The sequence below is a fragment of the Nuphar pumila genome, chromosome 6 (genome assembly GCF_984573655.1).
Source record: "Nuphar pumila chromosome 6, dmNupPumi1.hap1.1, whole genome shotgun sequence".
Lineage (NCBI taxonomy): Eukaryota > Viridiplantae > Streptophyta > Magnoliopsida > Nymphaeales > Nymphaeaceae > Nuphar > Nuphar pumila.
The window spans coordinates 33,098,641-33,114,639 of NC_143254.1; the positions used below are offsets into that span (position 1 = coordinate 33,098,641).

Below are 15,999 nucleotides of genomic sequence, written 5' to 3' on the forward strand. Positions count from 1 at the left end.
TACCCGATACAAACCTGACCCATTGACAGCCCTAGCTGCGTCTTTTGCTTCAATTGACATTTAAGCCCAAAAGAAGCAGAAAATTTTCACATTTATAGTGAAATTTGGAGCACGACTTATGTCTTGTACTTTGTTCTGGATATGTACATCTCTCTGTATCATATTTTGTTAAGATTGCTTCAATTGACATTTACCCCCCTTGTTATGTATATGTACATTTCATTCTCTATAGGGGTATTCTTGTATTTTGTCATAGTTAGGTGTAGAGTCAGCTGTTTTTGTCTTTTAGTGAGGTAGAGGGGATGTCGTAACTCTTTCATTTTTGAGGTAATGAAGTTTCTAGTTTCCTCTCTTTTGTGCCTACTCTCCCATGGATGCATCTATGAAGCTATGAGTTTTTATAATATTGGTGTATGTAATTTTCAGTTTTCCATGACAAAGATCTCTATCTCTTTGACAATTAGACGCTAAATTTAATTGCTAAGCTGTTTTTTCTTTATTCTTGCCTTCATTGCATTATGACACCGTAGGGTATGTGAGAACGCCTCGGGAATAAGTTTTTCTGAACAAACAACAAACAAGAAAGAAAATGAAATAGAAAAGGAGGAAAGTGTTCCCAATGGATACATTACCCATTGTGGGTGGCGTGATCTTGTATTTATAATATAATACCAGAGATTACAATAATACCCCTCACTTAGGTATTTATGATATACACATTACATGGATCAGATCCAGATTCGATTCAACCAGCATACTCTTATAACATGCCCCCTCAATCTGAACATGGTAGAGAACCATGGACAGTTTGGATTTTAAATCCCAATACCGATTGACTGAAAGGGCCTTGGTGAATAAATCTGCTACTTGGTCTTCTCTGTGAATAAACATAGGATGAATCTCCTTGGATTCAACTTTTTCTTTGATGAAATGGTGGTCTATCTCCACATGTTTTATTTTTTCATGTTGAACTGGATTAGTGGAAATAGAAACTGCACTCTGACTGTCACAATAGATTAGAGAGCTGGAGATGGATTGGTGCAGGCTACATAAAATATGCTTAATCCAAGTGACTTCAGCAATCACGACTGCCATGGCCCTATACTCTGCCTCAGTACTAGACTGCTCAACTGTTTTATGCTTTTTACTTGCCCAAGAAACTAGATGAGAACCTAAATAAACACCATAACCTGTGACTGATCCCCCTGTAGTTGGATCATGAGCCCAATCAGCAGACAAGTCCATCAGAAATTACCTTGATGGAATGGGGTGTGCTCACGAGTTGGTCTCATGTAGACAAGTCCATAAGAAAGAGTGCTTTTGATATACCGTAAGATTCACTTCACTGCTTCCATATGTTTTGTCTGAGGCCTATGCATATAATGAGAGACCTGATTCACAACAAAAATTAAATCAGGTCTAGTGAAGGTCAAATACTGAAGAGATCCAACTATGCTCCGATATTTTTCGGCATCTTCCAAATAGGTATCATCTGCTGAGTCTGCACTAAAAAATATATGAACAACCATCGGAGTATCCATGGGCTTACATTGTAACATTCCATTTCGCTGTAGAATATCACAAGCATATTTTTGCTGGGAAAGAATAAGACGATCGAGTTGCTGGTCTACCTGCACTCCAAGGAAGAATTGAAGAGGATCCAAGTCTTTCATATGAAATGCCTTGTGTAACAGGGACTTTATCTCATTAATCTTTCGTGTGCTATTTCCCGTAATGATGATGTCATTGACATAAACCAAGATAATAGTGATGTTTGACTGTACTTTTTGCACAAATAATGAATAGTCACAGTGGCATCTATCAAACCCAAGGGTTTTCACAACAGTACTGAAAGTATCAAACCATGCCTAAGAAGCCTGCTTAAGATCATAAATGGATTTTTGCAATCTTAGTATAGAGGTGCTTGGGTCTCTTTCTAAATACCCAGGTGGATGCTCCATATACACTTCTTCACATAAATCCTCGTGTAAAAACACATTTTTAACATCTAACTAGAATAACTTCCATCCATGCAATACGGCCAATGATAAGACAATTCAAATTGTTTCCATTATGACCACATGGCTGAATGTTTCAAAATCTAAGCCTTGCTCCTGTGTATACCCCTTTGCCATGAGTCTAGCTTTGAAACACTCAATGCTGCCATCTGACTTGCATTTAACCTTATATACCCATTGACATCCAACAACATTCTTATCGAGTAGCCAGGGAACCACTTCCCAAGTATGACATTCATGGAGAGCAGCAATTTTATCGTTCATAGCCTCCGTCTAGCGAGAATTGAGGCTTGATTCAACAAAAGACTTGGGCTCTTAAATATATTCAAGAGCTGCAACATGTGTGTAAAAATCTAGTGAAAAGGATTCATAGCTTACCCATCTAGATGGCGGATTCCTGACTCGAATACTCACACGAGTAGGAGCAGCTGCTGAAGATCCTAAATTGGAACCATCATTTGTTGAAGTTGTAGTGGCATGACTAGAAGGAGTCTATATTGGCTGCTGCTGTTGCTGATTTGAAATAGAAGAAAATACAAGACCTCATGACTGTACCGGGATGGCATCGCTGGACTGTTGTGCTGGTCTCCTTCTAGCATAGACCTGATCAAAGAAAGAAAACTGCTTTGCCTTTGGTGCATGAGAATCCAGATCAACAATCGTGCTGAGCGAAGATGGGACCAAAACATTAGTATGTCCTGCACGTGAAGAAGGCCAAAAAGAGTCAGAATTAGGTTTCTGCTGGCTGCCACACATGTTCTCATCAAAAATATGTCGTGAAATGATAACTTTGTTAGCAGCATGATCAAAACAACAACCCATAAATTCATCATCATACCTAATGAATTGGCACACCGTGGCCTTGGGAGATAGTTTATTTTTCAGAGACTTGTCGATATGAATAAAACATCGACAATCATAGGTTTTTAGCCTTGTGTAATCCAGATGAACACCATACAACGGGAAATAGGCTAGAGTGGACAAGGGCATTCTGTTTATTAAGTGAACTGTTGTGTGAAAAGCTTCCTTCCATAGGCCTTCCTTTAAATTCGCATCATACATTGTTAAGGTTGTTTCGACCACATATCGATGCTTGCGTTCAGTGACCCCGTTTTGTTGAGAAATTCTAGGATAACTCAACTCATGCTGAATACCATTATAATGTAGAAAACATGTGAATTCATTTGACATGTATTCACCACCACCATAACTTTGCAGGGCAAGGATTTTTCTTGAGAATTGGGTTTTTACATACGATTTGAATTGATGAAATATGGGAAAGACTTGATCTTTTGATTTTAAGAAGAATATTCAAGTATAACGACTATAATTATCCACAAAAATCAAATAATATTTGGATTCTATTAAGGATACAATAGGTGAAAGATCCCATACATCAAAATGAATGAGTTCAAAAAAAAATGAAGCCCTTTTATTAGATCTCAAAAAAGAGAGTTCATGACTCTTACAAACTCGACAACTATCACAAGAGAAGGCACTTCAGTTTTTAACATCAATAAAACCTTTATTACACAAACTATTAAGAAAACTCAAATTGCAATGTCCTAATCTACGATGCCAAATATTGGCATCCTGGCCAGCAACAGACTTTGATAAAGAAAACAAGGCAGGGCTAGCTGAAAAATGAAGAGTAGACCACGAGGTAAATGATAAGGTTGGGGCTTCATCAAGCAAGTATAGATTCCCGCATCTTCTTCCCTCAACGACCATCTGATTCTTGTGAATGCCCTTCACAGAAATAAAAGACAGATAAAAGTTGACATGGGAATTAATGTCTTGACATAACTGAGAAACGAAAATTAAATTTTTTGAAAATTAAGAATAAGGAAAACATTTGACAAAGGAAGGGGACCTCTACTGGTAGGGACAATAGTAGTGCCCATACGAACGATATGGTGATGTTTTTCATCTCCTGTGATCACACATTTATTTCCATGATAAGGTCTAGAATAAGTGAGTTTAGTTGAATCTCTCGTAACATGATTTGCGGCTTCGAAGTCCAAGAACCAGCCTTGATGAGACCCTGATGGAGTTGACACGCTAGGCTGCATTGCCCAAGAGTTCCATGTAGGATTATGTGGCTGCTGAATATTTAGTTGTCCAAAACCAGTGCTAAGGGTATCCATATCATAAGGAGATGCAACCGATGAAGCTGTTGCCGTGGGGTAACTTTGTATGAAATTAGTAGGAACGCGTGGTTGCGGACCAGCCGTGGGTGAAGAAACTGCAGCCAAAGCACAAAAATTGGGAGGTATAGGCACCGTGGGTAGTCTATAAGTAGGGACATATCACCAGTAACAATAAGAGGCGGTATGACCTTTCTTTTCACACATTTGACACACAATATTGAAATTATTTTGGGGGTGTGGATAAGATACCTGCACCTCGACGACCACCACCAAAATTTCATCCACGCCCTCTGCCTCTTCCTCTAGGCACATAGGATCCAATATATCCTTGGGCATCACCAACACTTCATGATTAACTTCATTCCTTTGAGGTCTTGCTGACAAACTGAACATTGCCTCATGCTCCAGCAACATAGTACACAAACGATCAAAAGGTGGTCGTGGTGTCGTGCTTGTATACACGGTGATAAACATATTGTATTCTGCCCCCAGTCCTTAAATAGTTTTTGTGCATATATCCTAATCAGACAAGGGAGAACCAATAGCTGCCAGTTGATCCACGATAACTTTTACTTTGGTAAGATAATCAACAACGAAAGAATCACCCCTTTTTAAATATGCAAATTCGGCTTTCAATTGATATACCTTTGGTGTAGAGATCTCTTCATACCAGTGATGCAAGACATCCTACAATTTTTTTTTTGCGGAAATGCCAGAGGGGATATGCAGCAGAACTTCTCGTGAAAGAGTGTCCATGATGAATGCAACCGTTGTTTAATCATCTTTCTGCCAAGCAATAAAAATAGGATTGCGAATTTGGGATTGCACCACCTTTTCTGAACCTCCTTCTTGCACTGAAGTTGTTCGAAAAATAAATTCCAAAGGTACAAGGATCGACCCGTCAAGGTGTCTTATTAAATCATAGCTGCACAAGCAAGGAATGATTTGCTTTTTCCAGGTAATCAAATTTGTGAATAGAGTTTTCCGGTGAGATGGTTGAGGAAAAAAGCATTGAGCCCATCCATTGAGAAAATTACGGGAACAACAGAAATCACGGGAACAAATAAAGAAAAAATAAAACAAAGAACGAATACGGGAGAGGGATAAAATATCAGAAGAACAATAACACCTTTTTTTTAGGGACGTCTCTGTCAAGACCCATTCTCTTTTAGAGAAAAATGATAGGTCTAAACGATTGTGGTGGATCTGATCTAATTTTGATCAGATCTGCAGGAAAAGAGACAGATCTCGGTGCTTTGGAAGAAAAGAAATTAGATCTGATGCTATTCTAATCAGATCTGAAAGAAAAAGTTATAGATCTGGTAAATTATGCACCAAATCTGACACAAAAGAGGGAAAAGAAATGAAGGAGAGGGGCAGATCTGATTTAAAAACAGGTCCGATTCAGAAAACAGGGATAAAGAAGAGATCTAGATGTGGAAGAAGATGTGCAGCCACGATTTAATGAGACTTACCTTTTTGGAGGCTTTGATACCATGTGAGAATGCCTCGGGAATAAGTTTTTCTGAACCAACAACAAACAAGAAAGAAAATTAAATAGAAAAGGAGGAAAGGGTTCCCAATGGAGACGTCACCCATTGTGGGTGGCGTGATCCTGTATTTATAATATAATACCAGAGATTACAATATTACCCTTCACTTAGTTGGGTATTTATGATATACACATTACATAGAATTACATGGATCGGATCTAGATCCGATCCAACCAGCATACTCTTAACAGGGTAGACCACTTATTGCTGTAGAACTGTAATTGATGACACTATACACCAAGGAATGCTTGTCTCTGCCACAATGATTTAGTTCTCAATGAGCACTTCCACTTCCTGATGCAATGGGCAGGCTCACCATTAGCTATATAAAGAATCTTATCCGTCACATACCTTTATGACCATTCCCTATTTTATTTACATGTATTCTGCTTCTGTCATGAGAACACGACTAACCCATAAACCCTACCCCCCCACCCCCCCCACCCCTAGTAAAGAGGGGGATACAATGGCTGAGGTTGTTCTATTGGTCTGACGGAGAGTGTTTGGAGCAGTTTAAGTCTCAATCATGGTGTTGTTTCAATCTATTCACAGTAATAGAAAAATGTCAGTACCTTATTGCTCATTTGCTTGTACCTTATTGCTTATTTGCTTGATACTTGACAGTCATTCCTGTCCATGGTAATTATTTAATATATTTTGGTTGCTATCATATTCTGTGAATTTTAACATATTTTTTGTATATTACTTTGCAACAATTTGTAAAAGACAGGCCCATGTCATGATGTAGCTGTGCACCGTAGATATGTCCAAGGGAAGTTTTAATGGAATTTCAATTATGATAATCAAGCAATCTTTGATATTTAGATATTCCATGCACCTTAAGCTTTCACTTTTGTTATGCTTAATTTAACTAATTCTTTTTACCATTTTAGATGAACTAGGAATATTTAAACCATATAGCAAACATATTATAGTTAATGGATGCATGCCAGGTTTTTTTAACTTACAGTTGATTGATCATATATCTTTTTTTACCTATTTCAGGAAACATTTCACCCTGTAAAGATCATGGATTCATTTTGGATCATCCCTGAATGGAGAAATCCTCCAGTAAGCAATGAATCCATCTTAACACCTATTTATCGATTTATTTTTTGCATCTCACTAGCATAACTGAAAAAATCTGACGTTCTAAATTGCATAATTCTATTTAAAAGGTGCACTTTACCTTGTGGGTCTCTGATCTTGTGTTTGCTTGCTAGTTTGGTTTAAAAAGAATTGATTTTCAGATGTCAAGTAGACGATGTAAATCTGTAACTATTAGGAAGATATCATGGGTGTCATTGTCGTTTTAGTTATATTTTGACGATAAGCACACAATCCGCAACACTGACCATGACGCCTTTTCACATATTGAGATGGACTAGTGTAAAGGAAAGCTATTTTTATAGTGTCATGGTTTCACATATACAACTTGCAAACTTCTTTGCAAAATCTCTACAACATAATTTCATTTTCTTCTTGGCAAAGTTTCAGTCATAACACCATCATTTTTGGGGAAGTGGTGGGGGGGAGAGAATCAATATTAATTATTTATTGTGGTATTTTGGTAATTTATGATATTTCTATTTCTTTTTTTTTCATGTTTTATGTAAGGGCATTGTTGTAATTATTCTTTTCATCTTGTTTTATGTAATGGTATTTCATTGTATTCTAAAACCGTCAAAGGAATGAAACATTCTTTGTCTTCAGGTGAATATTCTCTGTGGAAAGTCCTATTTCAAACTAATATGACATAAGTAATTACTATCCAGTTAGCTGCATCAGTGTTACCTTTCCATTGCCTAGGTGCCTTCATTGTTTCTTTATGATTATTGCATGAGTTGTTTTCTTTGTCTTCAAGTGAACATTCTCTGTGGAAAGTCCTATTTCAAACTAATATGACATAAGTAATTAATATCCAGTTAGCTGCATCAGTGTTACCTTTCCATTGCCTAGGTGCCTTCATTGTTTCTTTATGATTATTGCATCAGTTTTTCTTTTTCTTTTTTTGTTGAGCAGTTCAGATATCTTTTAGTCACCCTTTTGTCTGCTTCAAGTTAACAAGAACACTGTGACTGTTGCTGTGATAATATGCATCTTTTTTTTTTGTTGGATAGGCATGATAATATGTGTCTTTTAAATTGATAATGGACTAAAATTGTTCAATATGATATGAAAAAGTTCCAGACCTGTTGGATGTGTGCCAGCAGTTAGCAATACCAGAGCATTAAATTAGCTAAACACATGTAGAATAGCTTAGGTAAACATGACGAATGGCCTATTGTTTGTTTGGTCACAGGATGTTCATGCAACGAATGTAATTCTGAATCCGGGATTGGCATTTGGTACAGGGGAGCATCCTACAACAAAGTTATGCTTGTTGCTATTGAGTGAGATGGTAGCAGGTGGAGAAAGTGTCTTGGATTATGGCACTGGTTCTGGGATACTTGGAATTTCGGCAATCAAGGTAACACTAGGTTTCTGTTTCTGTTTTTGTGTTTTAGGGCACGTTTGGTTGCTCCTTTAAGAATGATTCAGAATCAACGCTATTTAGAATAACGTGACAAATGGGGTCTCAACCAAACATAAAAAGGTAACCTGTGAGAAACTGAATCTCATTTGCCTTTGCAAATGAGTCACTTTCTAATTTGAGTGATTCAGAATCACATTAGACACTATGTGATTCTGAATCACTTTTTAAAGGGGCAAACCAAACGTGCCCTTAGTTAAACTTATGGAGTTTGGGAGGCATAAAAGGCAAGCTCAGCCCTAAACACTACCCCTGCTCAGGCTCCAATGGGCACTTTTTTACCAGGCTCTAGATGATTTTACTTTAAGCTTGAGTCTGGTAAAGCTAGCTGACTTATTTTCCTTACAAAAGACAAATAGTGTAATAAAACTTGTTAGTTTGGTTCCTGAGTCACCAAAATTGGTCTCGGCTATTTCTCCCAAGTTTTTTCAGGAAATTTTAGCATTGATTTTTCTTAGGAAAATCTTGACATTATAAAAAAATAAAAAATGCAAAGAATAATAAAGAGTAACAAGTAATAGGTTTGCTTTATTAGCATTTTTCTTACAAAAATATAATGAAACAGTTAGAAAAGATTTTAAAATACAAACAAAGAACAAAAAAATATAAATTTATAATATATGAAATAATACTTTTAAATATTGCAATATTATCGTGATATTTTCACAATAATGATGTGATTATGTCATGATAATATTTTCATGTTTTTATCGGCTATTTTGAAAAAAATTAATATCACAATATTTTTAGGATATTGTCAGGTGATGATGCCTTGGATATACACAGAAGCATCATACCACTTAGGCAATGCTACCTATACACACAAAGAAGTTCAAGCCCAAGGTAATCGAAATCTGCTCTAGCTTTGCTCATTAATTTTTTATATGAAAAAACTGGGCTTAAGCTAGGTTTGACACCCAGTTTTTAAGTTTGAAACTTTGAACAACTTAGAATGCAGACAATTTTATAGTAATTAGTATAAGAAAAGATAACTAAAAATGAGCAAGCTATTTTTACCTGCAAGAAGTAAATGAGTCACAATTCATCGTGATGTTTCTCATACATGATGCATCATTGAACTTTTTGTTAAATTTATATCGATAATGAGAAATACTACCAATGATGATGATTTCTTTTATAAGAAAGAACCTTCATTAATAGGTGATGAGAAGTCACAAGGTACAGAGATAAAGCGAGACAAATATTAAAAAACAAACTAACAAAAGGTCTAAGCTTGAGCAATATCTCCCAACATGGTCAGTCTGGGAGGACCAGTCCACGAACCAGCCCAATTACAAAAGGTCTATGCTGTTTGTACAGATAGATGGCTGAATGGATGTTGGAGTAAATCACATTCACAAAGATTAAGAGAAAAATATTAAGAAACAAATTAACAAAAGGTCTAAGCTTGAGCAATATCTCCCAGCATAGTCAGTCTGGGAGGACCAGTCCATGAACCAGCCAAATAACAAAAGGTCTATGCTGATTGTACAGATAGATGACTGAATGGATGTTGGAGTGAAGCAAGAACAGGTCCCAAATCACTTTCACTAAAGGGTCTTCTATTTCTTTTTAACCCAGTATGCCACCAAGAGAGGGACAGTCACCACCTCAAAATCTGAATGCAACGATTAACCTTCCCTTAGCTGAGGAACCAAAATAAGTTGCCTAAAGTTGTTGTAATGTGTCTGCAATGAGTCATTGATAATTTCTAATACTATGAGGTGTTGCTACCAGAAGTAGTGAAAAAACCGGCGTCAGCAGGTGGTGTGAGTAGTCGAACTGTTATGAGGCAGAAGCTATTGATTGCTTGATTTCTTCGGGCAATTATATTTCATATGCCCATATTCTTTACAATAGTAGAACATGATAATGGCACTGCCAGTTCCAGTATTTGGGGAATCAACAAAATTCTCTGTTGTACCAGTCATTGTTTTCAGTCTAGTTTCTTTGAACCTCAGTTTACTCAATACTTCATGAATAGGAGGGACAGGTGACCTGTATAACAGGGATCTCCTGACCTGTTCAAATTCAGGTCTTAACCCTTGGTTTTGTCTCAATGATAAACCATAATGGCAAGATCAATTGGGCTCAAGAGCAGCTAGTTCGCCCCCACAATGGGGACATATCGGCATAATACTCATGTACACTCTTATCTTCTTGTTTAGTCGCTCTTATCTCTTCTTGGATGAGGAATTTGTACGCAAGAGAGTTGTGAATGTACATCTCCATTAAGAAATTCCTTGCATCCTTGGTTTTCTCAAAGTTAGCTAAACTTGTGCAAAGAGATAACTCAACACTGTTCATCAGTCACAACAATATCTTTGCATTTCCTACTCCCCACTCCTTGCTAAGCTCATAATCTTTCTTTCAAAGCTTTTTCATTTTCTTTTTGCACCTTATCTTTGTCATCACTGGCAGGTTAAGTTTTAATTGAGGCTCAGATACGGAGCCATCCATGAATCCCCATACTCCTCTTCCCTTAATAATTGCTTCATAACAGAGGCCCACACAAGATAGTTACAAGAGCTTAGTTTGATGTGGAAAACTGTCATCAGATCATCTTCTTCGTCAGCCATAATGGCTCAATAAGGTACATTTGAAAAAATCCAACTATCCTTCCTCACTGAAATATCAACAGATAATGAAATTGCAGTGCCAGTAGCTATTAGAAAAGTAGCAATAATGCCAGTCAGAACCACAATTTTATCAGCAAAAAATGTCAACATACCAGTATATCAACAAAAACACATCAAGTATCACAGTGAAAGAGAGATTGCAACCATGTAATCTAGTATTGCAGAATAGTAATATATCGATATTGGGCAGGCTTTGCTCGTACCCTAAAGTACTTGCTTCGCAGCGAGCAATTTGCTTGTGTAGCTTGTGAAAGAAAAGGGAATGGAGGACTCAAATAGAGTAAAAAACCCCTCTGATAACCCCAAAACAGAATAGGGTCCTGAAACACGGAACTAATCCTATCAGCAGAACCAGAAATCTGACTCTGATATTCCCGCAACGGATTAGATCCTTCAAACAATAGGGAAACCCAATGCAGTCAGAACGGACTAGGGCGTTCAAACAATAGTGAAGCCGTAGCAGCAAAACCAGAGATTTTGGGGAAAAAATGATTCTTACGAGATTGATTCAAATGAAGAGAGGTGACCTCGTTTACAGCGCAGCAATAGAGAGGAAGAAAATTGAAGAAAGAGAGGCCTCGTTCTCACTATTTCAGCAAGTAGCCAAGTAGAGAGACAACGGGTGGACGGTTTTATAGACCTCATGTTACAATGGAATGGCTACAAACAAAAGGGATAAAAATGTCTTTTAGATAATACAACGGTCAAAATATTAAAAGCACAAAAGTACCACTTTTCAAATATCTTTGAATAGGTAAAACACCTATTTAGGGTTGTCAAGGGCACCCAATCTCGACCCTTACAGGAGGATCAGGGTTTGGTAACAAAGTAAGGGACCTGGTTAACTATGAGGTCCCGTTAGTAATATGGAGTCGGGTATGGTTAATGAAATTTCGGGTGAAGGGTCTGACCTGAGTTCCCAAAAAGATACACAAATTTTAATGCAAAAAGCGTAACAAATATTATTTTACTGGGTATGGAATGGGTCAGATTTATGTAATCCGTAACGGAGTGTATTTTTTTTATTTTTTTGTGGAAGACCAGGTCAGAACGGGTAGCATCACTTTTTAATCAGATCCAGGTTTGGACACACCAATTCTGGCGGGGTCTGATCCGTTGACACTAAATAATACATCAAATGGCTATGGATGCTATAAATGGATCCAAAATTCCAAAGCCAATCTTGAACCATTGGTATGATGAGGTCAAATAATTAATGTTTTCCACTTTAACCGAATGAACCTCCTTGGAAAGTAAATAGATTCATACCCAAGTATTTCATAGATAGTGACCCAATTGACATCCAAAAACCCCTGAGGAAGCTTGTTCGATGCTTTATATATCCTGAAAATAACTAGTTCTGACAGCCATTCTCAATTCAGATACCCAAGCAAAACATTTAGAAGGAACCAAAATCTCATAAACTGTTTTGGATCTGCTTCACCGAATGAGAGCATATCATTTGAAGAAAGTTGTGCTAGTGGAGGCTTTCCTGAAGCATTTTGCTTCATATTTTATTATGTTTAATCTCTTTAGTGTAGTATTGTTTGAATTGTGAATTGATTTGTACCAGTTATGATTCCAAATACTAGTTCATTTGGAGACCAAAAGTCTCTCTCTCTCTCTCTCTCATACATACAGCTTTGGATATGGTGACACGGCTATTTTTACGAGGTTTCTAATATAACTAGTATATAAGGGATACAGAACAGTAATCAAAATGGAGTATCATTGTGACATCGCTATCCTGTTACTGTTGTCTTATGCATATTTCATGTTGCACTTTTTGCTAAGGTTTAACAGGCATTTGGACAAATTCTAGGTCCATTTGGCGTATTCGTCGGGTTCATGAAATACATGGTCATTCTCCATGCAATCCTATAAATGCCTTCTGATGAGATATTGCTTTCTCACCATACTTATTGCAGCTTGGAGCAGCCCATTCCCTAGGAGTTGATGTAGATCCTCAGGCAATACAATCAGCATGTCATAATGCAGCTTTGAATAATATAGGACCAGATAAAATGCAATTGTACCTGGCAACTTGCAAAGTTCCCTCTCACTCCACTGCTTGTAACCATGAAAGGGATACAAAGCAGAATCTATACATTGTTAATCTCATTCCATCAACTGCAAAATATGATATTATCGTTGCAAATATACTTCTAAATCCCCTACTGGAGTTAGCAGAAAATATTACTTGTTATGCAAAACCAGGAGGCACTGTTGGAATCTCTGGTTTCTTATTGGAGCAGGTTCTTCACTTTTCACTCTTATAGCTGATTCCATTGCTTTTATTGCTTCATGTTTTTCAGTTAACACCTTAAAGTTTTGGTACACAACGATGATTCAAATATGCTATTTCCTGTCATTTCTCTATCTTACAACCTGGACTTTTGCAGCTTCCACAGATTGAAGAATGTTACTCTAGCTTCTTGGAAAACATGTCTGTATCAGAGATGGATGGTTGGGCCTGTCTCAGGGGCACCAAAAGATTGTAGCATGCCTTTAGTTCTAAGGGTTGATATTGAAACCAATTAACTATTGGCTAATGGAAGTGAGACTACCATTTTTTCTAAACAGAAATCTGATTCCGATGAATGAAGCAAGTTATGGAGTGGCTCAACTTGCATGCTAATAGATGACCATAATCCTGTCGCAAATGGCGCTTTACTGTAATCATTTGATTCCCTGGTGTACAGTTCAGGAAATGTTTGAGCTTTACTGTATTTTTGCTTTCCATCATTCTTGTGAATCAAATGAGATTAGAGCGATGCTAAGGATAAACATTTATTGGAGATGACTTGTTATAAAGGGCTATATTTTCATTAAGGTTTGGACTTTGTATTGAAATTTCGCGCTCCAGAGCAACATTATAAAGTTTATGTATATTCTGGCCAGTCCTGATACTTTGTTAGATAGGTATATCAATAGTTGGTTCTTAATTTTTCTGTATTTTTGGTTGTCATCAATCATCATCCCTTACTAGTTTGTTTGCTTGGTTATATCGCTGCTATTATGCTCATTTGGTAGGGGCAACTCGTGGAAGTCACCAAGCTGAAGTGAGGTCACGAGTTTAAAATTCATCGGTGCATGTCCCTTGCCACAAGACCGAAGCTGGGTGTGCTCTCTGTTGAGAAAGGGGAACCTAAGGTTGCGTTTGATTGCATGTTTGGCATGTTGCGTCAAATGCTGGACGCTTTGGACACACGTAACGCATGCCCTCTACATCCCACGAACAGTGAAACACGGTTTCACTCCAACGGTAACAGTGTTCCCATGCATTAAAAAAAAAAGTCAGGCGGAGGGGAGAGGGTATACCCCAACTCTCTCTCACCCCTGTGCGGAGACAGCCAGGCGGCGACACCCCATGCTCTCCCTCTCTCTCTCTCTTCTTTTCTTTCCCTTCTTCCTCTCTCTTCCCCTTTTCTTCTTCCGCTCTCTTGTTAGGGTTTGATTTAAGGATTAGGACTTTTCGATTTAGGGTTTTGAATCAGAGATTTTTGATTTAGGGTTTCAAATTAGTACTAAACACAGAGATAACATCCCTAAGAACAAAGCATTGAAAAACCCAATGAGAGAAATGCCCTCTTCATCTCGAACAACGTTTTGATGAGGTAAGAACGAAAAAATATCTTTAAATATTGTATTTTGAGCCCAAAGAGGGGTAGGTGTAGTGGGGGTGGGGCCTTGTCACCCAATGCCTAGCATAGGCCCGTAGGGCAGGTGTCCTAGCCTCAGAGTTTTACGCAGCCAGCATGACAACTGTAGGTATGGCAAGCTGACTTAGCGCAACCAGGTCTTCATGCTGGGTGCAGTTTCTTCAGGTTATAAATTCAAAAAAAATATTATATTTTGAATAAGAGTGATTCGACAATATCAACATTGCTTGATCGTAAATGTATAATACAACAGCCGCAAAGAGTAACTGAAGCATGAAGGAACACCATTCATAAAATAAAGAAGTCCACAAATGGAAGACATTATATATGATTTTATTTATTAATTAAAAAAATAACAATCATAAAAAAGAAAAGTAACTCAAAATGGTGATATTTGCAAGGTTGAAACAAAGCTATCATAATTTATTTTGTGTTATTAATGTTGTATCTCTATCCAATAATCTAAATTTTTTTCACAAAAATGACATTAATAATAAGATAAATAAATAAATAAAGAAAATATTTATTCAAAATATATAAAAATTAATTATCAATTTCAATTTGTTTTCTAATATATATACGATCAAAAACAAATATAAGAACAACAATAGATCAAACAAATGTTCAAAAACAACAATACCTCAAGTCAATGGAACAAAGAAAATATTTTATCAAAATATATAAAATTAAAATATATATAACAAATAATTTACTTAAATAATAAAATTATGGTGAAAGGATCCTCTACTCTATTTTGCTTCCTTCGCATTTTGAAGTTAATGGTAAATAGAAGTTTACAAATTTCACAAGTATAGTCGTTTTTTTATATTAAAGCTGGGAGATCACATGGTCCAGGGATCTGGTGCGCCCTTCTTGTGCTGCCTTCATACGAGAAACCCAGCCTCCTTTATTTGAATAAACCCAGAATCTGTGGCCTGTACCGTGCATCATTTGAATCAAATCTTGTATGTTCGAAATTTCTGGAAACAAAAGCTCCTAAGGATGTTGAATGGCACCTATTGCTAAATGATGGCCCATGGCATCCCGCATAGCATATGCAATTCTGGTGCTACTGCCCATTGTGTGGGATAGAAATTGAAGGTCAATGACATCGTTGGGAATAACATTATATCGAAGTGAGTTTGTCATCGGCCCACTTCATTTTCATGTAGTTTTCTTTGCATGAGTGCCACAAGGAATGTACCTCTGCTGTCTCAGATAATGTGTTGCCATTATGAACAATTCGGTTCCTCAACTTTCAGATGTGCCACACCACTGGATGAAAGGTTTGTTTCCAGCATGTCTGCAGCCAGTCCTGTTTGAACTTCACGTGAAACCACCATTGCATCTCATGGATTAGAGCTTGCGTTAAGCTCTTGGACCTCCCAAATGTTTTCATGATGCTGCTCTAAATTCTGCAGGTAACAGGTCATAACAGAAAAAT

At 37.2% G+C, this 15,999-nt stretch overlaps 1 protein-coding gene across 2 annotated transcripts in view; it reads left to right on the forward strand.

Annotated features, from left to right (window-relative positions):
* The window catches only part of LOC149834575 (ribosomal protein L11 methyltransferase-like protein), a 49,111-nt gene extending 35,318 nt beyond the window's left edge, over nt 1–13,793 (forward strand). For both annotated transcript variants that reach the window (XM_090011488.1, XM_090011489.1), the window contains exons 4-7: nt 6,727–6,792; nt 8,024–8,191; nt 12,822–13,148; nt 13,296–13,793. In XM_090011488.1, the coding sequence (XP_089867614.1) occupies nt 6,727–6,792; nt 8,024–8,191; nt 12,822–13,148; nt 13,296–13,394 (660 nt within the window). In that variant the 3' untranslated portion in view covers nt 13,395–13,793. The remainder of the gene's footprint in view (nt 1–6,726; nt 6,793–8,023; nt 8,192–12,821; nt 13,149–13,295) is intronic.
* The last annotated feature ends 2,206 nt before the right edge of the window (nt 13,794–15,999 follow it).